General features: G+C 62.3%; 1 protein-coding gene across 6 annotated transcripts in view; it reads left to right on the forward strand.

The window, feature by feature from the left end:
• NBEAL2 (neurobeachin like 2) overlaps positions 1–19,948 on the forward strand; it is a 29,764-nt gene extending 9,816 nt beyond the window's left edge. For 2 of the 6 annotated variants that reach the window (XM_019416601.2, XM_019416602.2), the window contains exons 7-54: positions 1,078–1,163; positions 1,260–1,542; positions 1,704–1,810; positions 2,319–2,399; positions 3,804–3,887; positions 4,316–4,414; positions 4,854–5,461; positions 5,539–5,671; positions 5,763–5,882; positions 6,100–6,421; positions 6,637–6,719; positions 6,826–6,918; positions 7,152–7,326; positions 7,448–7,581; positions 7,944–8,103; positions 8,307–8,409; positions 8,575–8,728; positions 8,840–8,998; positions 9,151–9,310; positions 9,497–9,582; positions 9,758–10,270; positions 10,925–11,103; positions 11,199–11,358; positions 11,591–11,728; positions 11,820–12,185; positions 12,275–12,424; positions 12,562–12,719; positions 12,879–13,003; positions 13,093–13,228; positions 13,674–13,834; positions 13,934–14,250; positions 14,362–14,457; positions 14,824–14,948; positions 15,035–15,175; positions 15,356–15,486; positions 15,586–15,695; positions 15,797–15,914; positions 16,016–16,113; positions 16,628–16,744; positions 17,388–17,477; positions 17,562–17,671; positions 17,836–18,008; positions 18,108–18,202; positions 18,407–18,523; positions 18,622–18,780; positions 18,857–19,005; positions 19,251–19,386; positions 19,472–19,948. In XM_019416601.2, the coding sequence (XP_019272146.2) occupies positions 1,078–1,163; positions 1,260–1,542; positions 1,704–1,810; positions 2,319–2,399; positions 3,804–3,887; positions 4,316–4,414; positions 4,854–5,461; positions 5,539–5,671; positions 5,763–5,882; positions 6,100–6,421; positions 6,637–6,719; positions 6,826–6,918; positions 7,152–7,326; positions 7,448–7,581; positions 7,944–8,103; positions 8,307–8,409; positions 8,575–8,728; positions 8,840–8,998; positions 9,151–9,310; positions 9,497–9,582; positions 9,758–10,270; positions 10,925–11,103; positions 11,199–11,358; positions 11,591–11,728; positions 11,820–12,185; positions 12,275–12,424; positions 12,562–12,719; positions 12,879–13,003; positions 13,093–13,228; positions 13,674–13,834; positions 13,934–14,250; positions 14,362–14,457; positions 14,824–14,948; positions 15,035–15,175; positions 15,356–15,486; positions 15,586–15,695; positions 15,797–15,914; positions 16,016–16,113; positions 16,628–16,744; positions 17,388–17,477; positions 17,562–17,671; positions 17,836–18,008; positions 18,108–18,202; positions 18,407–18,523; positions 18,622–18,780; positions 18,857–19,005; positions 19,251–19,386; positions 19,472–19,573 (7,700 nt within the window). In that variant the 3' untranslated portion in view covers positions 19,574–19,948. Of the gene's footprint in view, positions 1–1,077; positions 1,164–1,259; positions 1,543–1,703; positions 1,811–2,318; positions 2,400–3,803; positions 3,888–4,315; positions 4,415–4,853; positions 5,462–5,538; positions 5,672–5,762; positions 5,883–6,099; positions 6,422–6,636; positions 6,720–6,825; positions 6,919–7,151; positions 7,327–7,447; positions 7,582–7,943; positions 8,104–8,306; positions 8,410–8,574; positions 8,729–8,839; positions 8,999–9,150; positions 9,311–9,496; positions 9,583–9,757; positions 10,271–10,924; positions 11,104–11,198; positions 11,359–11,590; positions 11,729–11,819; positions 12,186–12,274; positions 12,425–12,561; positions 12,720–12,878; positions 13,004–13,092; positions 13,229–13,673; positions 13,835–13,933; positions 14,251–14,361; positions 14,458–14,823; positions 14,949–15,034; positions 15,176–15,355; positions 15,487–15,585; positions 15,696–15,796; positions 15,915–16,015; positions 16,114–16,627; positions 16,745–17,387; positions 17,478–17,561; positions 17,672–17,835; positions 18,009–18,107; positions 18,203–18,406; positions 18,524–18,621; positions 18,781–18,856; positions 19,006–19,171; positions 19,387–19,471 lie in introns of those variants that run through there. The other 4 variants (XM_019416604.2, XM_053896900.1, XM_019416603.2 and 1 more) reach the window with 3 other exon arrangements.
• The last annotated feature ends 61 nt before the right edge of the window (positions 19,949–20,009 follow it).

A 20,009-nucleotide genomic window follows, 5' to 3' on the forward strand; every position in this document is an offset into this window, starting at 1 on the left:
GAATGAGACTGGCCAGGACCTTAGATGGGACAGGGCAAGGTGTGCCTGGACAGGGGCAGGCCAGGCTTGGTAAAGTGGTGGCCTGTGGGGACAGAAAGTGTCTAAGTGTCTCTGGGATGTCCCGTGGAGCTGCAGGCCTGGCATCTGGAGCAGGGGCAACAGCCCCAAGAGAGGAGATGCCCCTGGGGAACTCCCTGCCTCCATTGTCCCACAACCTGAATGCACTTCCCAGCACAGACTGGATTTTGTTCCCGTTGCCCTAAACCCCTCACTGGTGGCCTGGCACCTCCGGATCAGATCCTGCTCCTCCCACAGCCTCCCTTTCCAGCCCCACTTGCCCTCTGCACCCGGTCTGCTAGTCCTGGAATGCGACTAGTTACCACGTCTTTTCCTACCGTTTCCTTTCCCTGCCCAGGCCACCTGCACTTTCAAATGCCCTGTGTCCAGGGAGCTGTCCCACCCCATCCCACGTAAATCTAGTGAGCCCTGCCCTTGCCCCACCCCCGCCCCCCGCCATACACACCACTCATGTGACCCAGGGCTGGTCCTTTCTGCTCTCTGGGTTTCATTCTGTGGCCTGGCATCCTGTCCAGCTTTGCTGGAGCAGGGCCAGGTGGGCCTCCCACATATGAAGCTGTGAAAGCCCCTAGAAGTCCCCAGCAGGCGCATGGGTGGGGGTGGGGGGGCATCTGTATGGTAGATACAGCAAAGTCCCCAGAGCAGGTCACAGGAAGCTCCAACCGTCACAGGGTAGAGGGACCAGATTTGTATCTGAGAAACTAAACCCTGGGTTGCCATGGGGAAGCGGGGTGGGGTGTGTGTGTTTACCCTGGGGTCCCCACATTGGGGATTAAGGATCTGGGGAACTGGCCAGGCTCTCCGGGCAGGACCACGTCCCTTCAAGCTCCCCAAAGAAGGGCTGTGTTGTCCCTAGACACCCTGGCACAGAGCCATGGCATCTTAGACCCCCCAAGTACAGAGCCAGGTCTTTTCTCTCAGCCCCAGCCCCCTACCCCCACCCCAGGGCACCTGCAAGCTTGGTGACATTGTCCTGTCCTGCCCACCCACCCTATCCAGAGAGCCTGCAGGATGCAGATGGCTTGCCTCCTGTGCTGCTTTTGCGTCTCGTCCACCTCTTTGGTGCTGTCCTTGCAGGAGGGAAGGTAAGCCAGGAAGAGCCTGTGGACCAGAGGGTGGCCATCTCAGGGTCTCTGCTGGTTGAGCGCCTTGACCATTGCCATCTCTGCCCACACCTGCAGGAGAACGGGCAGATGGCTGTGAGCGCCGGCTCTGTGCAGGGCCTGTTGGGTGTGGTACGGGGCTGGGACCATGGGCCAGCCCAGGACCCCCGCCTAGTGCCCCTGGCACTGGAGGCACTAGTGGGTGCAGTACATGTCCTGCATGCCAGCCGCACACCCCCTCGTGGGCCAGAGCTCCGAACCCTGCTTGAGGGCTACTTCCGCATCCTTAATGCCGACTGGCCAGCGGGCCCAAGCCCAGGCCCTGAAGAGGCCCTCGTCACCCTACGGGTCAGCATGCTCGGTGGGTATGGGCTCCCAGGCTCTTGGGGAGGTGGCTCTAGCAGGGAAAGGTCTAAGTGACGATGGAAGGCAGGACTGGGAAGCACGGGAAGAAGGTTTAAGGCCGAGCAGAGGTGTTGCTGACAAGGGATCGAGCGGGGCTGACCCTAGACCCCTCCACAGATGCCATCCCCATGATGCTGGCATGTGAGGACCGGCCGGTGCTGCAGACCACCTTCCTCAGCAACAATTGCTTTGAGCACCTTACTCGCCTCATCCAGAATAGCAAGGTGGGCTGGGCCTGGCTGTGGGGGAGGGCCTGGAACCCAGAGGCTGCTGAGCCACTTCTGGGGACCCAGCTGCTGCTGAGCAAACCTGGGCTGGACTTGGCCGGGGTGTGGCTTGTGGGATGGCCTAAGGCTCAGGATGGCTCTGCATGCCATAGGAGGGGGATGTCCTGGAAGGACCAGAGCTGCCCTGGCCCCTGGTCCCTCTTTCCCCAGCCCCAAGTCCGAGGGCAGGAAGAGGGCTCAGCTGTTTTAGATACAGTACCTTCTCCTGCCCACTTATCTGCTCCACCCTCCCCGACTCTGTTCTGAGCAGGGGATGGGCAGCTCAGATTCCCCCATTCTTCTTAGTGCCTGGTGGGGCACTCGGCCTGGGGCACACAGAGCCTTCCCTTGGGGTGGAGCTCTAGCAGCCTCCCCAGGTCCTGCTCTAACCCCACCCCTCCCCCCATCTTCCTCCTCTTCTCTCTCCTCTGCCTCCTATATCTTGTGCCTTCCCCCTTCCCCACAGCTGTACCTGCAGGCCCGGGCGCCCCCTGAGGGGGACAGTGACCTGGCTACCCGGTTACTGACCGAGCCCGATGTCCAGAAGGTACCACCTGGGGGCTGACCAGCTCAGGCACTCACCTCCCTGGGTCCCCACTCCCTGTGGCTCCCTCTCTAAGCCTTTCCTGCCTATGCAGGGGGAATGAGCAGACATGTGTAAGGTCTGGTGTGGCCTAGCGACAGGGCTGGGTCCCCCATGCTATCTCGCCCACCTTCCCTATCCTTATCCTAGGGAATGGGCAGGAGTGTTCTGTGCCCTGCCTAGTATTTGTATGGGGAGCTAGAGTTTGGCTTTGCCAGGCTGGAAGGAACCTTCGAAACTCAACCACCTACCCCCATTCCCAGAAGCGGAGACTGAGGCCCAGATACTACTGGATTTGGCTCTAGTCACTCACAGAAAAGGAGGTCCCCCACATGGGGCCATTTCTTTCCATGGGTCCTTGTCCCTGCCTTAAGCAGGTTACTGGGAGTCCCTTGTCCCCTTATGATGTGCTGCCTGCCTCACCTTGCATGAGGGCTGTAGGAGGCTGCAAGCTGTCAGTTAGGGGCTCTGTGTGGAGAGCCCTCTCTCTGGTGGTTTAACACCTGGGCCCCAACCTCTAGAGTCTCCCAGCTTTGTCTTTATGAGGCAGCCCCCTGTGGCCATTACACTTGCCTATTTTCTGAGAGCCTGCGTATCTATTCATCTACTAAGCAGGCAAGGCAGGTGAGACCCCCGGTTTTCACAGATGAGAAAAAAATTGAGGCCCAGAGAGGGGAAAGAGGTCGTGTGAAGTCACTTGGGGAGTCAGGCCCCATGGAGCCCAAATACAGCCTAGCCCCTGTTGACAAATTCTCCAAGCCCTGCTGACCCCTCAGCCCTCAGGGGTGGGGCAGGGCAAGTGAGCAGTGCATGCTTCTAGCTGTCAGGTTCAGCCAGGGTGAGCCTCAGTGTCTCCACCTGGATCTAGGGGCAAGGGGCAGGGTAGGACTCAAAGGTCTCGAAGGTTCTTCCGGTTCTAACATCCTGTGATTGATGGTCCCTAAATTCCCCAACCCCCTATCAATCATCATGGGTGATGGGGCACTCGCCTGCCTGCACATGTGTGTCTAGATTGGGTGGGGATGGGTGGGGGCCCGTAAGCCTACCAGACACTGGGGCATAAAGAGTTATGGCGAGAGGGTCCCCTGTTGATGTGTCCCAGTGAGGCACTTCCTGGTCTTGATTTCTTCCTGGCTTCTTTGTCAAAGTGGGCCTTGCCGAGCTCCTCAGAGGGGACCCTGGGGTAGGGTGAGGGTCATAACAGTTCAAGCAAGGAGGAGGAGGCCTGGTACCTCTACTCCCAAAGCCTCCAGCCAGCTCAGCTATGTGCCTTGGGGCACCTGCTCCTGGCCCTACACCGGGAGCAGGGGGCTGCCAGCTGTGACCCCCTGGCCCCCGGTTCTTCTGACTGACCCTCCCCACCCCAAGGTACTGGACCAGGACACAGATGCCATCGCGGTGCACGTAGTCAGAGTACTTACCTGCATCATGAGCGGCTCCCCCTCAGCCAAGGTGAGGACACGGCGTTCTGGCTGTGGTAGGGGTGGGGGATGGCAGTTAAGCTGACCGCGTGCCCCCAGAACTAGTCTGGTTGGTGGCTGTTAGAGCAAGGGAGCTGGGGAGGTGACCGTCTTGCCCTCTGGGGTGCAGCTCAGCCCACTGGGCAGACATGGTCATTGGTCAGTGCTGGCAGCTGGATATCCTGGGTCAGGGAAGCACTAGGGAGGATACTTGTGGGCTAACCACCATCTAGAGCCTTCTGAGGGGGACCCTTGCCCCCACATCCACCCACAGCCCCTTTCCCTTGCTAGCACTGCAACCCAGAGGCAGAGCCGGCGGGGGAGCCCTGGAAGATGACGCTTCCTCCAGGGTTTCCGTGGGGTGTGTTTGCCCCGGGGCCCACACACATGCTCACTTTTTCCCCACACAACCCTGCACAGGAGGTGTTTAAAGAGCGCATTGGCTACCCTCACCTGCACGAGGTTTTGCAGAGCCAAGGTCCCCCCACCCATCGGCTGTTGCAGGAGCTACTCAACATGGTGAGGGCAGGGGCATTTTGGTGTCAGGGTCCCAGAGGCGGTCAGGACTGAGGGTTTCCCTGGAAGGGGAACTCTCCACCCTGGGGACTGTGTTGGCTGTGGGCAGTACATAGTGTGACCTGTGGCCTGAGCACATGTGTCAGTTGCACTGGGGTGAAGATTCTGGTACGTGTGAGCAAGCCCCAAGATCATCCTGGGAACACGCCATTGGGGCGGGCCAACCCAGACCAAAAGCCAAGGCTCGGGAATTAACGGTGCTCGTCCTGGACTTCCCTGAACTTTCCTGAACCTCAGATCCGCCCCGTGAGCAAGATGGGGTAGCACGTGTTGCTTTCCCACGCCGAAGGCAAATCCACTGAGGCCGGGGAGTCCCACTGCTGGCAGGGTGGCCCGTCCCATGCCAGCTGCCCAGGAACTATGCCGTTCTCTCTCCCCATAGGCTGTGGAGGGGGACCACAGCATATGTCCACCACCACCGATCCTGAACGAGCAGCCCGTGCTGATGCTGATGCAGTGGCTGCCGGCCCTGCCCACGGCGGAGCTGCGGCTCTTCCTCGCACAACGCCTTTGGTGGCTCTGCGACAGCTGCCCCGCCAGCCGCTCCACGTGTGTGCAGGCGGGTCTGGTGGGCTACCTGCTGGAGACGCTCAGCACGGGGGTCGCCCTGGGGGTCCGCTGCCAGGAGCAGCTGTTGGCGCTGCTGCAGGCATTGGGCCGTGTGTCTCTGCGGCCCTTGGAGCTTCGTTGCCTGCTGCGCCCCCCGCCAGGGCTGGACTCGGGGCCGGGCGGAGCCGAGGCTGGGAATGCCCGACACGCCGGTGCCATCATTCGTGCGTTGTCGGGCATGGCCCGGCACCGGGGCCCTGCACGAGCCCTGCACTACTTTGACCTCACGCCCAGCATGGCCGGTATTATGGTACCCCCCGTGCAGCGATGGCCAGGACCCGGCTTCACCTTCCATGCCTGGCTCTGTCTGCACCCCACGGCTGCAGCACCTGCCCCGGCCCTGGCCCCCTCACGGCCCCTCCAGCGGAAGCAGCTGTACAGGTGGGTAACTTCCAGGGACCGGGTGCAGGGCCAGGGTGAGGAGAGCAGCAGGCATAACTGGCTTGGCCTCCCCCCAGCTTCTTCACCAGCAGCGGCTCAGGGTTTGAGGCCTTCTTCACGGCAGCTGGGACACTGGTGGTGGCCGTGTGCACCCGGAAGGAGTACTTGACCATGAGCTTGCCTGAAGTGTCCTTTGCCGACTCTGCCTGGGTGAGCCTCTACCCTCTTATGGTCCAGGGGGAGTGGGTGGAGGAGGCCCCCAGTGCCAGCCCACGGCTTGATGTTGTGGCTTCTGTTCTAGCACTGCGTGGCCATTGTCCATATGCCTGGGCGCCGGCCCTTCAGCCAGAACCTGGTCCATGTCTACAAAGACGGCCATCTGGTCAAGACAGCACCCCTCCGCTGCCCCTCTCTCAGTGAGGTGTGCCAAGCAGGGTTTGGGGAGGCCTTGGGTAGCGGGAGCGTCTTGGATAGGGTGAAGCCTGCAGCCCCTGTGTCCCCCACCCCCACCCCACATAGACCTCAGACTTCAGCCTCTGGGGTCTGTGCAGCCTTGGGGGTCACTGTGAGGAACCGGATGCAGGTGGAGCCCCAGGCTCTGCTGTGACCTGACCACTCCCCCAACCCTGGCCCCGCAGCCTTTCTCCTCCTGCTGTATCGGCTCCGCTGGGCACCGCACAACGACCACCACCACGGGGCTGCCTCCGCCACCAGTCCCCGCTGCCCTGGCTCACACTCACCCCTCCCTGTCCCGCTCCCAGTCGGTCCCGGCTACCGCAGGGCTTGGCTGGGGGTCGGGGCTGGTGGCCCCCCTGCAGGAGGGCAGCATCAGCTCCACCCTTGCAGGCACACAGGACACTCGGTGGGGCAGCCCCACGTCTCTGGAGGGTGAGCTGGGAGCCGTGGTCATCTTCCACGAAGCCCTGCAGGCAGCGGCCCTGCGGGCCCTGAGCACCTTGGGTATGCATCACCTGCCACGCACCGGCCCAGCCCCACCCCAGACGCGGCTGGTTGGGGCTCATGAAGTGCCCTGGCCAGAGACTAGGGGTCCAGGAGGGGAGGGAGAAGGTGTCCCTAGGCATATATGTCCTCTGGTCGGACAGAGAAGAGGTGGGCTCTGGATGGGGTTTGGCCAGAGGCCCAGCCAGGCCTGAAACCCCCTGCCTACCCCCCAGGGCCCAATGAGATGGCACCCTTCAAGCCCGAGGGGGAACTACACGAGCTCAGCACCAAGCTGCTCCTCCATTACTCACCTCAGGTACTGGGTGGGAGGCAACTGGCTCGCCCCTGCCGCCGTCCCCCTGTGGCTCCCACACTCTGTGTGCCGCCTCGTCTCTCAACTGACCCTTGCCGCCTGCCCGCAGGCCTGTAAGAACAACATCTGCCTGGACCTGTCTCCTGGCCACAGGCTGGATGGCCGCCTGACAGGCCACAGGGTGGAGACCTGGGACGTGAAGGTGTGTGTGCCCATGCGGGCGGTGTGTGCAGAGAGTGTAAACACAGGCACGTGTGTGTGTGTGTGTGTGTGTGTGTGTGTGTGTGTGCAGGGTGGGCTGGGAGGTCTCTGGGAGACAAGCTCTAGAGAACAAAACTCCCCTGGACCCAGGTTCCCAGACTGGAAGGTCTGCTGGGGTGGAACGGGGCAGGAAGCGACAGGCAGCTGCCCTCACACGGCCAGCCCTTCCCCTAGGACGTGGTGACTTGCGTGGGAGGCATGGCTGCCTTGCTGCCCCTGCTGGAGCGAGTGGCCTCACAGCCCCAAGAGGCCGAGGCGGGTCCAGCTGAGACACATGACCTCGTGGGGCCCGAACTGACCTCTGGCCACAACACCCAGGGCCTGCTTCTCCCACTGGGCAAGTCCTCCGGTAAGCAGCCCTGGTGCCTAGGTTGGGGTGGCGAGGAAATCTTGCCATGACAAGGAGGCCAGAGTGCTTGACCGCTGGCAGGCCCTTGACACACATCTGTCCCTTTCCTGGTGGCGGGTAGAAGAGCGCATGGAGAGGAATGCAGTGGCCGCCTTTCTGCTGATGCTGCGGAACTTCCTGCAGGGCCACACGGTGAACCAGGAGAGCCTGGTGCAGTGCCAGGGGCCTGCCATCATCGGGGCCCTGCTGCGCAAGGTGGGGCAGGCGGGGAGGGGGCTGCCCTATCTGACCAAGTGGACTGGGTGGGGGGACTAGGAAGGGGAAGCTGAGTCTGTTGAGGAGAGCCTCCTGGGAGAGGCGGTGGCGTCTGAGTGGGGCCTTGCCAGGCGTGGCAGGATTTGGCTGATGGTCTGGTGGAAGCATCAGCACCTGCTGGGGCTGGAGACCTGCATAGCAGGCTGGGGGCCTTAGCGCCTCAGGCAGCGGGGAGCCGGCAAAGGGTTCCGAGTAGGCAGGATGCTCGTGTCCATCCGCCTGTGCAGGGCAGGGTGGGTACCGGGAGGCTCAGGAGCACGCAGCCAGGGCCTGCCACCTCACCCTGGCTCCTTCCACCCCAGGTCCCCAGCTGGGCCATGGACATGAATGTGCTCATGTCTGCCCAGCTGCTGATGGAGCAGGTGGCAGCGGAGGGCAGCGGGCCCCTCCTGTACTTGCTCTACCAGCATTTGCTCTTCAATTTCCACCTGTGGAGCCCCAGTGACTTTGCTGTGCGCCTGGGTAGGTGTGGGGCCTTGGATGAGGGACGCCACTGGGCAGGGTGGGGGTAGAGGTTCTGAGAAGTTCTAGCCCCGCTTCGGGTGACTTGAGGGGACCTGTCTTCCCCTGGGGCATGTGAGGGGAACATGGCCCTGTCCTGGAGGGATAGCTGAAGGGGCTCAGCTCAGCCTGGTGGCCTGAGGCCTCTGGTGATGCCCGCTCAGGCCACATCCAGTACATGTCTAGCATCGTCCGGGAGCACAGACAGAAGCTGCGGAAGAAGTATGGGGTTCAGTTCATCCTGGATGCGCTGCGCACCCATTACAGGTGAGGCTGCGGGGCTGACACAGCTGCCTCTGGCCTTGCGGACGGGGTCGACCCTCCCCCCCACCCTCCTCCAGCTCACCTGCCCACTGCCCTCCCTGTTCTCTCCCCTCCGCTGCCCTGCCTTCTCCTGGCCCTGGGTGGCTGCGCTTGCCGGGACCGGCCCAGCCCACAGCGGGAGCACCCCCTGGCGGCTGACGACGTGCGCACAGTGCAGACCTCACTCCTCGGCCTGGTGCGGGAGTTCCTGGTCCGGAGCTCCGCCACTGATCACTTGCAGGTCACGCTGAGCTTTCTGGCGGCTACAGGCGATGATGGCCAGGTAGGCTGGAGGCTGTTGAGGGTGAGACTTAGGTGCGGGGTGGAGTGTGGGCCGTGTTGTGGGGAGCGGCCGGCCCAGAATGAGGCTTGGTGTCACTTGCTGTGTCCCCAGGTGGCGGGTGCTCTGGACCTGCTGCTGGCACTGCTGCAGGGCTCACCAGCACAGGAGGCTCTGGCTATCTTCCTGTTGGAGCAGGGGAACCTTGAGGTTTTGCTGGCACTGCTGGTGCAGCCAAGGTCACTGCCCCTGCTGCCCGACCGAGTCTGCAAGGTACACCGAGCCCACCCCCCTAGCATCCATTTGACATGGCCCCTGCCTGAGGGCCAGGGAGGTGTGACTTCCCCTCCTCCAGTAACTCCTTCCCCAGTGATAACAAACCCCCTGTGACGCTTAACCGCCCCCCCCCCCCCCCCCCGCCCCAGATCCTGCGCAGATTGCAGCAGAACGAGCGCTTACCTGAACGGAGTCGCCAGCGGCTCCGGCTGCGAGAATATGGTCTCCAGGGTCTCATCGCCTGCCTGCCGGAGGGGGCTGCTTCGCCCCAGCTCTGCCAGGGCCTCTACAAGCTATTCCTGGGGGCAGGTATATATCTCAGTTGGGGCCAAGAGGCAGGCCAGGCGGAAGGGTGTGATGGATTCAGGAAATAGGGCAGGTGGACATAGGAAAGGTGTTGGTACAGGGGCCAAGGCTGAGCCAGCAGGGCTGGGGTCAATCTCTCAGAGCCTTCCTGGGGTCAGTCCCTCAGAGTCTCTCTGGCCATCTTCCCAGACTGCCTGAACCTCTCAGATCTGTTGGCTGTGGTGCAGCTGTCCCTCCAGGCTGACCTCGGCGTCCGCCTGGACGTTTGTCGCCAGGTGAGTATGGGAAGTGAAAGCTTGCGGAAGAGGGGGCTTCTACCCTGGGGGCTTCGCTTTACCTTCCTGTGAGGAGCGCTCTCTGGAGGCCTCCCCCCTGCGAAGGCCCTAGGACGGGAGTCTGGGGGGCAGACTGCTGGATGAGTCTCTCACTTGTTGTGCCCTGGCCCGGCAGCTTTTCCACCTCATCCACGGACAGCCAGACGTAGTGCAGCTGCTGGCCCGGCAGGCCGGCTGGCAGGACGTGCTGACCCGGCTGTACGTCCTGGAGGCTGCCACAGCTGGGGGTCCCCTGCCCTTTCCCCCAGAGACACCCACATCCCCAGAGCCAGCCTTATGCAAGCCACCCACCGAATCACCTGAGTCTTCGGATGTCTTCCTGCCCTCGGAAACCCCCAGCCCCGACCCTGACAGCTTTTACCACGCTCTCTCTCCATTTTGTACACCCTTTGACCTGGGCCTGGAACGGGCCAGCGTGGGTTCGTGCAACAATGCGGGCAGTGGCAGTGGCAGTGGGACTCTTACTCCGGCCAGCCAGCCTGGCACACCTTCCCCACTGGATGGGCCCCGGCCCTTCCCTGTAGCCCATGGCCGCCATAGCTCTAGTCTCTCCAACGTGCTAGAGGACGGCAGCCTCCCGGAGCCCGCCACCAGTGGGGATGATACCTCAAATACCAGCAACCCACAGGTGAGGCGGGTCCGCTCTCTGCCACTGCGGCACTCTAAGGGACACCTCTGGGACACAGGGCAGGCAGTATAGACTTTCCAGAGGTGGGGTCTTGTCTGACATCAGGGCTATAGGTGCTGGTCAGCCCTGGTGCTGCGGCCTCATTGCTGTCATCTGCAGTTGTGTTCCCGGGGTAGGGGGTCCTAGAACGGGACAGACGATGCTGAGCCAGAGTGGAGGCGCCAGCCAGGCTTTGGAAAGTCCTCAAGAGAGCCTGTAGGGCAGACACTTCACAGGGCCTGTGGGCATTATAGTTCTAAGGAATCTGCCTTGTGTTTCCAGGTTTGGGTATGGGTCTCTGCTTATTCTATGGCATTCCTCCAGAGAATTCCAGTATGGTTCTTGGGCCTGAGATTGCCATGGGGCAATTTGTGAGCCAGCTCATCTGTTCTTAGGAGTCCTTGAAACCCCAGGATTCTGTCTAGAATATTCAGGTAGTGGCTAAGGCCCCTGCGCCATTCTTCCAGGCCCCAGGGTGTCTGCTGGCTGAATGCTCTGCCTCCAGCTGTCCCTACTAGTGGTCGGCAAGGCAAGGGGTGCTCAGCAGGGATAGTGTAAGAGCCAGCGCCTCCCTCCCACCCCCGCCCACACCCCCACACCCTTTTGTGCCCACAGCAAACCCCTGAGGAGGAGTTGTGCAACCTGCTCACCAACGTGCTGTTCTCGGTGGCGTGGCGGGGCGTGGAAGGCAGCGATGAGGCCGCCTGGCGGGAGCGTGGCCAGGTCTTCTCGGTGCTCACCCAGCTGGGCGCCTCAGCCACGCTGGTGCGCCCGCCAGACTGCATCAAGCGCAGGTGAGGAGACAGCTTGGCAGGGCGAGGGGCCTCTGGGACGCCTGAGGGGAAGGAAGACAGCCAGGCGGACACCTGAGTCCCTTGCCCACCCCCAGCCTCCTGGAGATGATGCTGGAGTCAGCCCTGACCGACATCAAAGAGGCCCCTGCTGGGGTCCTGGCCAGCCTCACCCAGCAGGCGCTTTGGCTGCTGCGCCTGCTGCAGGACTTCCTGTGCGCCGAGGGTCACGGTAATCAGGAGCTGTGGAGTGAGAAGGTGCGACAGCTCAGGGGCCTGTGAGGGCCACATGAGTCCGCGTGTTCACAGGAGCCTGCAGGCATCCGGCGTGGGAGGTGGGCGAGTGCACACGTGCACTCACGGGTGCGTCAGAATGGTGTCTGTGTGTGCAAACCCTACCTGGCCCCCAGACTTAAACCCTACCTTGCTCCCTCCCGGTGGGCTTCTGGCCTCCTCTGGTGGTGGCTGCCTGGAATGTGTTGGGCTGTAGCTCTTTGAAGGCGTGTGCAGCCTGCTGGATCGCATGGGAGCCTGGCCACACCTGGCCAATGGCACAGCAGATCTGCGAGAGATGGCACAGATTGGCCTGCGCCTGGTGCTTGGCTACATCCTGCTGGAGGACCCGCAGGTGAGCACGGGGTGGGTTGGCGTCTGGCAGCGGCAGGCATAGGGAACCCGGGGTGTGCCTGGACGCCACCCACACCCGCTTCCGCCCACAGCTGCACGCCCAGGCCTATGTGAAGCTGCACTCGCTCCTGCAGACAGCGGTGCCCATGCGGCGCGAGGAGGCCTGCTACGTGCTCTCCAAGCTGGAGTCGGCGCTGGCGAGGGCGCTCAACACCCCCACCTCAGAAACGCCCACCGAGGAAAGGGAGCCCTCAGCTGCAGCTGCAGCTGCCGCAGCCACGGAACGCTGCTCGTGGCTGGTGCCACTGGTGCGCACGCTGCTGGACCGTGCCTACGGGCCGCTGGGGCTCCAGTGGGGGCTGCCTTCCCTGCCGCCCACCAACGGCAACCCCACCTTCTTCGAGGACTTTCAGGCCTTTTGTGCCACACCTGAATGGCGCCACTTCATCGACAAGCAGGTATTTGGAGGTGGGGGCCAGGGAAGAGAAACGGGGGGGCTGGGAACCCACATAGAGCCCTGGTGTCCTCTCCCTGCCCAATCCTTCAGGTGCAGCCCACCATGTCGCAGTTCGAAATGGACACCTACGCCAAGAGCCACGACCTCATGTCGGGCTTCTGGAATGCCTGCTACGACACGCTCATGAGTAGTGGACAGCGGCGCCAGAGGGAGCGGGCACACAGTCGTCGGGCTTTCCAGGTGTGCAGCCCGGGGCGGGGGTGGGGAGCTGCTCCACTCCTGTGCCCAGAGGATAGCTGGTGGGACAGCGTGAAGAAACCCGACGGGACAGGAAGCCGCCGGCGGGACTGACCCATTCCTCCACCCCCACTCCCCAGGAGCTGGTGCTGGAACCAGCACAGAGACGGGCACGCCTGGAAGGGCTGCGTTACGCGGCGGCCCTGAAGCAGCAGGCAGCGCAGCACTCCACGGCTCTGCTCCACTGGGGGGCGCTGTGGCGTCAGCTCTCCAGCCCCTGTGGGGCCTGGGCCCTTAGGTGGGCGGGGCTCGGGTAGAGGCCGGGAGGGGCGGGGCGGGGCGGGGCTCCGGGAGGGACCTGGACAGCGAGACTGCGTTTGGGGTGAGGCCTGGGAGGAATCGGGGCTTCTACAGACTTCTGTGCCCACCCATGACCACCAGCGGTGGGTATCTGCAGAGACCCACCGTTTCCCCGCTGGAAGTTGTCCAGTGCCGAGACATACTCGCGCATGCGTCTGAAGCTAGTGCCCAACCATCACTTCAACCCTCATTTGGAAGCTAGCGCCCTGCGGGACAACCTGGGTGAGAGAGGGTGTCCTGAGCTGGATCTGCCCAACCTCAAAAGCCCTGCCCCGCCCAGCTCTTGCTGAGCACCCTTGGGCCTGTTGCAGGTGAGGCCCCCCTGACACCTACCGAGGAGGCCTCGCTACCTCTAGCGGTCACCAAGGAGGCTAAAGTCAGCACGCTGCCAGAGGAGCTTCCGGAAGACCAGCTCGGCGAAGATGAGCTGGCCGCGCTGGAGACTGCGTGAGTGGGGCTTGGAGAGAGCTGACCAGGAGTGGGGGCAGGAGTCTGTGCCAGGGTTAAACACCCCGAGCGGGGTGTCCAAAATCAGGTGGGGGGTTGGGGAGAGCTGTCTAGCAGAATCGAGAGTGACTCTTTCATAACTAGACACCCCCGGGCAGGACTGAGACACACAAACCAGACCAGCATGGGGGCCCCCAGAACAGGGGGAGCCAGGGGTGGGAGTTGGTGTCATGGCCAGACATTTAGGGGCTCTGGTTTGGGGTGGGGACTGGGGTCAGTGGGCACTGGACCCCAGACAGTTCCTCCCTCTCCTCTGGGAAGCATGATAGTATGTTCCTCATGACGTGACAGCACTTGGGGAGTCTGGTCCTTGGGCTTATTCGGAAGGCGGCGGGGGGGGGGGGGGTCCTAGAGCCTTGAGCCTGAACCAGGTGCTGGCCCCCAGGATGCAGGCAGCAGAACTGGACGAGCAGCACGAGAAGCTGGTGCTATCAGCGGAGTGCCAGCTGGTCACAGTGGTGGCTGTAATCCCAGGGCTGCTGGAGATCACCACGCAGCACGTGTACTTCTACGATGGCAGCGCAGAGCGTGTGGAAACTGAGGAGGGTGTGTCCTACTGGAGCTGGTTAGAAGGGCGTCAGGGGATGGCTTGCCTCTGGCGGGGCAAGGGTGAGTGACTCCTGCCCCTGATGTCTGTCTGCACAGGCATCGGCCACGACTTCCGGCGCCCACTCGCCCAGCTGCGTGAAGTCCACCTGCGGCGTTTCAACCTGCGCCGCTCAGCCCTTGAGCTCTTCTTCATCGATCAGGCCAACTACTTCCTCAACTTCCCGTGCAAGGTGGGCGGGACCACAGCCTCGTCTCCTTGGCAGGCCCCCAGGCCCCAACCCTGCCTCATCCCACCCCACACCCAGGTACGGAACCAGGTGTACTCGTGGCTCCTGCGCCTGCGCCCCCCAGCCCAAGGCTACCTAAGCAGCCGCTCCCCCCAGGAGATGCTGCGTGCCTCTGGCCTCACCCAGGTGAGAGGCCTCAAGTGTGGGGGGCAGGCAAGGTCAGAGCCCTGCGGTTGGGAGGAGTGCCGGACAGCCCAGCTGGCTCACCTCTTGCCTGCCCCTGCCCCTGTCCCCCAGAAATGGGTACAGCGTGAGATATCCAACTTTGAATACTTGATGCAACTCAACACCATTGCAGGGCGGACCTACAACGACCTGTCTCAGTACCCTGTGGTGAGGGTCCACTCCTTACCTCCGCCCCTACCCCTCTGGTCTGCCAGCCCTGGTTTGCCCCAGTGTAGGTGCTGTGGGGGCGGGGCGGGGGGGGGGGGTGCCGCCTGACAGCTGGCTTCTGTTCCCTGCCCCTCCTCCCGACACACCCACACCCACTCTCCACCCTCCCCCGCTGGCCTCTCTTCTCCCTGAAGGGAATCCTGTTTATATGGACTGTCTGTCCTGCTTCCCTGGGGTCCCTCTAAGTGGTGTGCCCCTACCTGGGGGCTCTGCCCATCTTCCTGAGGGTGAGGGTGAGGGTGGGGCAGGCTGGGCAGATAGGCCATCAGGACCCTCATGCAGCTCCTTCCCTGGGTGGGTGGCCAGTTCCCCTGGGTCCTGCAGGACTACGTGTCCCCAACTTTGGACCTCAGCAACCCGGCCGTCTTCCGGGACCTGTCCAAGCCCATCGGTGTGGTGAACCCCAAGCATGCCCAGCTCGTGAGGGAGAAGTGAGCGTGTGGGCAAGACCGGGCTTGGGGGCTGGGATGGGCCAGGGCAGGGCTTCTGCTGACTCTCCCGCTACCCTCGGCTGCAGGTACGAGAGCTTCGAGGACCCTGCGGGCACCATCGACAAGTTCCACTATGGCACCCACTATTCCAATGCGGCGGGCGTGATGCACTACCTCATCCGCGTGGAACCCTTCACCTCCCTGCACGTCCAGCTGCAGAGTGGCCGGTGCGGCCCGGGGGGTGGCTGGCAGGTGGTAGGGGTGAGGGTGGCTTGCTGCAGATGGGGGGAAGAGGCAGGTCCTCCAGGTATCCTGGGCCCTTCGGCTCCCTTCGTTTCCCCAGCGTCACGCTCGCCCTCCCTGTCCCCACCCTCCCCACCTCACCTTGGCCTGTGCCCCTCCCCCAGCTTTGACTGCTCCGACCGGCAGTTCCACTCAGTGGCGGCAGCCTGGCAGGCCCGCCTGGAGAGCCCCGCCGACGTGAAGGAGCTCATCCCAGAGTTCTTCTACTTCCCCGACTTCCTGGAGAACCAGAATGGTAAGAGCTGGTGCGGGGCCGGGAGGCCTGGGCACGGAGCACGCAGGCTGGGGGTGGCCAGGGAGCAGGTGACCGTGAGACAGCTGACCTCTCTGCCAGGCTTCGACCTGGGCTGCCTCCAGCTGACCAACGAGAAGGTGGGCGATGTGGTGCTGCCGCCATGGGCCACCTCTCCTGAGGACTTCATCCAGCAGCACCGCCAGGCTCTGGTGAGGAGAGGAACACAGGCGGACAGCCAGGGTTGAGGGTCAGGGGTGGGGGTGGGGGGGTCAGCCGTCCCTGGACTGACCGGCCCCGTCCCCACCCCCAGGAGTCGGAGTATGTGTCTGCCCACCTGCACGAGTGGATTGACCTCATCTTTGGCTACAAGCAGCGGGGACCGGCCGCGGAGGAGGCCCTCAATGTCTTCTATTACTGCACCTATGAGGGTGGGCATGCGCTGGACTCAAGTGGGGGCTGGGGCACAGGAGAGGAGGGCTGAGGGCAGAGGGCAGAGAGGGAGCCCTGACTGCTCTGCCTACCTGCCCAGGGGCTGTGGACCTGGACCACGTGGCGGATGAGCGGGAACGGAAGGCTCTGGAGGGCATTATCAGTAATTTTGGGCAGACTCCCTGTCAGCTGCTAAAGGTAAGGCCAGCTTGGAGATTAATGGTCAGATATGGGGTGCCTGGGTGGCTCAGTCAGTTAAGCGTCCGACTTCGGCTCTCATGGTTCATGAGTTCGAGTCCCATGTCTGGCTCTGCACTGGCAGTGCGGAACCAGCCTGGAATTCTCTCTCTGCCCCTCTCTCACTTGAACACGTGCACACAATGTTTCTCTCATTCTCTCTCTCAAACTAAATAAATAAACTTAAAAAAAAAAAAAAAAAAAGAGGGGCACCTGGGTGGCTCAGTCGGTTAAGCATCCGACTTCAGCTCAGGTCGTGATCTCATGGTTCGTGAGTTCAAGTCTCACATCAGGCTCTGTGCTTACGGCTTGGAGCCTGGAGCCTGTTCAGGCTGTTCTGTGTCTGTCTCCCTCTCTCTCTGCCCCTCCCTTGCTCATGCTCTGTCTCTCTCAAAAATAAATAAACATTAAAAAAAAAAAAGATAATGGTCAAGGATGTTCATGCCATGGTACTGACCGGGCCACTTGTCCACAGGAGCCACATCCAGCTCGGCTATCAGCCGAGGAAGCAGCCCAACGCCTTGCACGTCTGGACACTAACTCACCTAGTATATTCCAGCACCTGGACCAGCTCAAGGCCTTCTTTGCGGAGGTGAGGGGAGGCAGGGCTTCATCTTCCTACTCTGTGAAATGGGTTTAACTCCACTGTCCTTACGAACTTCTTGGGGCAGATGGAAAACCTAAATCAAGACCACTGGTGTTAGACACCTTTGGAAAAGAGGTAACAGGAAAGGAATGTGGGAGTGGGAGTGGGGCACCTTCTTTGCCAAGGCCCGGACAAGGTGTTGATTCGCCTAACCGTCTCTGAAAACCTTAGGGAGACCAGAAGTAAGGGTCTTGGCCTTGGATGTTTCTTTCCTCACCTTCATGCTTACATCAGAATGCCTCCCGGCCCGACGTTGTTAGTTTAGTTTATCCTCTCCTGCTGCCCGCAGGCTTGGGAATATGAAGTAACAGTAACAGGATTGGAGGACCAAGGTTGAGACCAAGCTTGAGATTCTGAAGGACCATCCTTGTCCGTCCCTGCATCTCACTTACTTTCTGAGATGCCCTCCTGAAAGCCCACTGATCTCTCTTGACTGTTTCTCAGAGGGACCTCTGCCTCTATGATGCCTAGTCTGTGGCCACTGGGGGTTGAGAGGAGAGGAAAGAATGGCAGCCCAGGCTGTAGGTACGGGAGTGGGGCACCCGGCTGACCACGCAAGCATAGCTAGCCTGGTACTCTTACTCTGTAGGTCATCAGTGATGGCGTGCCCCTGGTACTGGCCCTGGTTCCCCACCGGCAGTCCCACTCCTTCATCATCCAGGGCTCCTCAGACCTGTTGGTAAGTGCACCAGGCAGAGCCCATCTTAGCTGCACCCCTCACTGACTCCGCCCCACACCCACCTCTGCCCCCTCTTGCCCACAGGTGACCGTGAGTGCCAGTGGGCTGCTGGGCACCCACAGCTGGTTGCCCTACGACCGTAACATAAACAACTACTTCAGCTTCAGCAAAGACCCCACCATAGGCAACCCCAAGTAGGACACAGGGATGTGGGCAGGGGTGGGCTCTAAATACCCTGTCCCCTGACTCATCTTCCCACCCAGCCAGAGCGTGGGCCGGTGGCGGGGTCTGGCCTAGGTCTCTGAGGGCCTGGGTCTTCTTGGCCTGGCCTCACCTGTCATCCCCCTCACTGGGTCAGGATGCAGCGACTGCTGAGTGGCCCGTGGGTGCCAGGCAGTGGTGTGAGTGGGCAAGCCCTGGCAGTGACCCCCGACGGAAAGCTGCTGTTCAGTGGTGGCCACTGGGATGGCAGTCTGCGAGTGACCTCACTATCCCGGGGCAAGCTGTTGAAGCAACTCAACCGCCACCTTGGTATGGGCAGCCTTGGAGGTGGGGTGGTGCGGGTGGGGGTAGCTGGCCAGGGGGGGTGTGACTACTCTGTTCCATTTGTACCCTCCCCTCCCTATGCAGATGTAGTGACCTGCCTTGCATTGGACACCTGTGGCATCTACCTCATCTCAGGCTCCCGGGACACCACGTGCATGGTGTGGCGGCTCCTGCAGGAGGTATGCTGGGTGGGCAGCCCCGTGGGGCCCCCGTGAGTCCAGACCTGCCCTTCTCTCTGCTACCGTGAGCAAGCCTGGGGCTCCACGACCCTCCAGCTCTCTGGCTTTGGACGAGGCCATCACTTTCCTGAGCCTTAGCCTTCTCACTCAGGGGCCAGGGTAGTGAGATGTCCCCAGTTCTGAGCCAGCCCTGGCTCCCTACAGGGTGGTCTCTCGGTGGGACTGGCATCAAAGCCCGTGCAGGTCCTCTACGGGCATGAGGCTGCAGTGAGCTGTGTGGCCATCAGCACTGAACTCGACATGGCTGTGTCTGGATCTGAGGTGTGTGTGGGCCTGTGCCCAGGGGAGGCCAAGTTTGCTAGGCAATGCCCCTGGAGATTAGAGACCCCTGCCCAGCACCCTAAGCTGCCTTCCTGCAGGATGGAACTGTGATCATCCACACTGTACGCCGTGGCCAATTTGTGGCAGCACTACAGCCCCCAGGGGCCACGTTACCCGGACCTGTGTCCCACCTGGTGCTGGGGTCAGAGGGCCAGATTGTGGTACAGAGCTCGGCGTGGGAACGTGTTGGGGCTCAGGTATGGAAAAGGGGTGCTCAAACAAGAAAGGGGCAGTTGGTGTTCTGTCCTTGCTGACACCTCTTGCTTCTTCCAGGTCACCTACTCCTTGCACCTGTACTCAGTGAATGGGAAGTTGCGGGTTTCGCTGCCCCTGGTAGAGCAGCCCACAGCCCTGGCAGTGACAGAGGACTTTGTTCTGCTGGGCACAGCACAGTGTGCCCTGCACATCCTCCACCTGAACAAGTGAGTGCCACTGTTGATGAGTTCACGGGTCCTCAGGGTGGTAGTCACCGTAAGAAGACACTAAGAGGTGCTGTCCCCCAGCCCACCCCCACCCCTCTCTGGTGTGTACCCACAGCCCCTTACCTGTCTGTGGGCACATTCTTCATGGCTGTCTCCTGTCCCACAGTGGGCAGAGAAGGTACCTGGGAGAATGAAGAGACACAAAGCTAACTTGCACTTGAGAGCATATCCCTCCCTCCCTGCAGACTGCTCCCAGCTGCGCCTCCTCTACCCATGAAGGTGCCCATCCGAAGTGTGGCTGTGACCAAGGAGCGCAGCCATGTGCTGGTGGGCCTGGAGGACGGCAAGCTTATCGTGGTGGGCGCGGGGCAGCCCTCTGAGGTGAGGATAAGGGCAGGGCGGGCCTCGATCGGGGCGGGGGGGCCGACAGTCCTGGCCCACTTCTCCCCGATCCTACTTCCCCCAGGCGCGCAGCAGCCAGTTCGCGCGGAAGCTGTGGCGGTCCTCCAGGCGCATCTCCCAGGTGTCCTCAGGGGAGACAGAGTACAACCCTGGAGACGCGCGCTGACAGCCGTCACGCAGGCTCCTCCCCCGGCGGGCCCCCGCCCAGGAGTCGGCGGGAACCCGGAGGAGGAGGAGACCAAGAGGCCGCGGCCGGGGGTCGGCCCGGCTCCGGGGGTGGGCGGGACCCCACCCCTGCCCAGCTCAGGGATTGGTGGGCGGTTCACTCCAGGAAGTCCCGCCCCTCGCCGGCAGAGGGGCCGTCCGGAGTCTGGCACTGGCCTCAGCGGCAACACAGCACTTTTTTGCACAGTGTGGGGCGGGAGCCTAGGCTCTCCAGCCCCGCGTCCCGGCAGAGCACGGGGACCGGACTGTGGCCTTAATCTCTAAAGGCGGCCCCTCGCTCTCCCGGTCTCGGCAATAAACCTGGCCTGGTTTTGTAGCTGCTTCGCCTCCGAGTATGCATGCGCGCGGCGTCTCCGCCTGCCTAGGCCACCGTCCGG

This window comes from Panthera pardus, unplaced genomic scaffold (genome assembly GCF_024362965.1).
Source record: "Panthera pardus isolate Hobbes unplaced genomic scaffold, ASM2436296v1 HiC_scaffold_8, whole genome shotgun sequence".
Classification (NCBI taxonomy): Eukaryota; Metazoa; Chordata; class Mammalia; order Carnivora; family Felidae; genus Panthera; species Panthera pardus.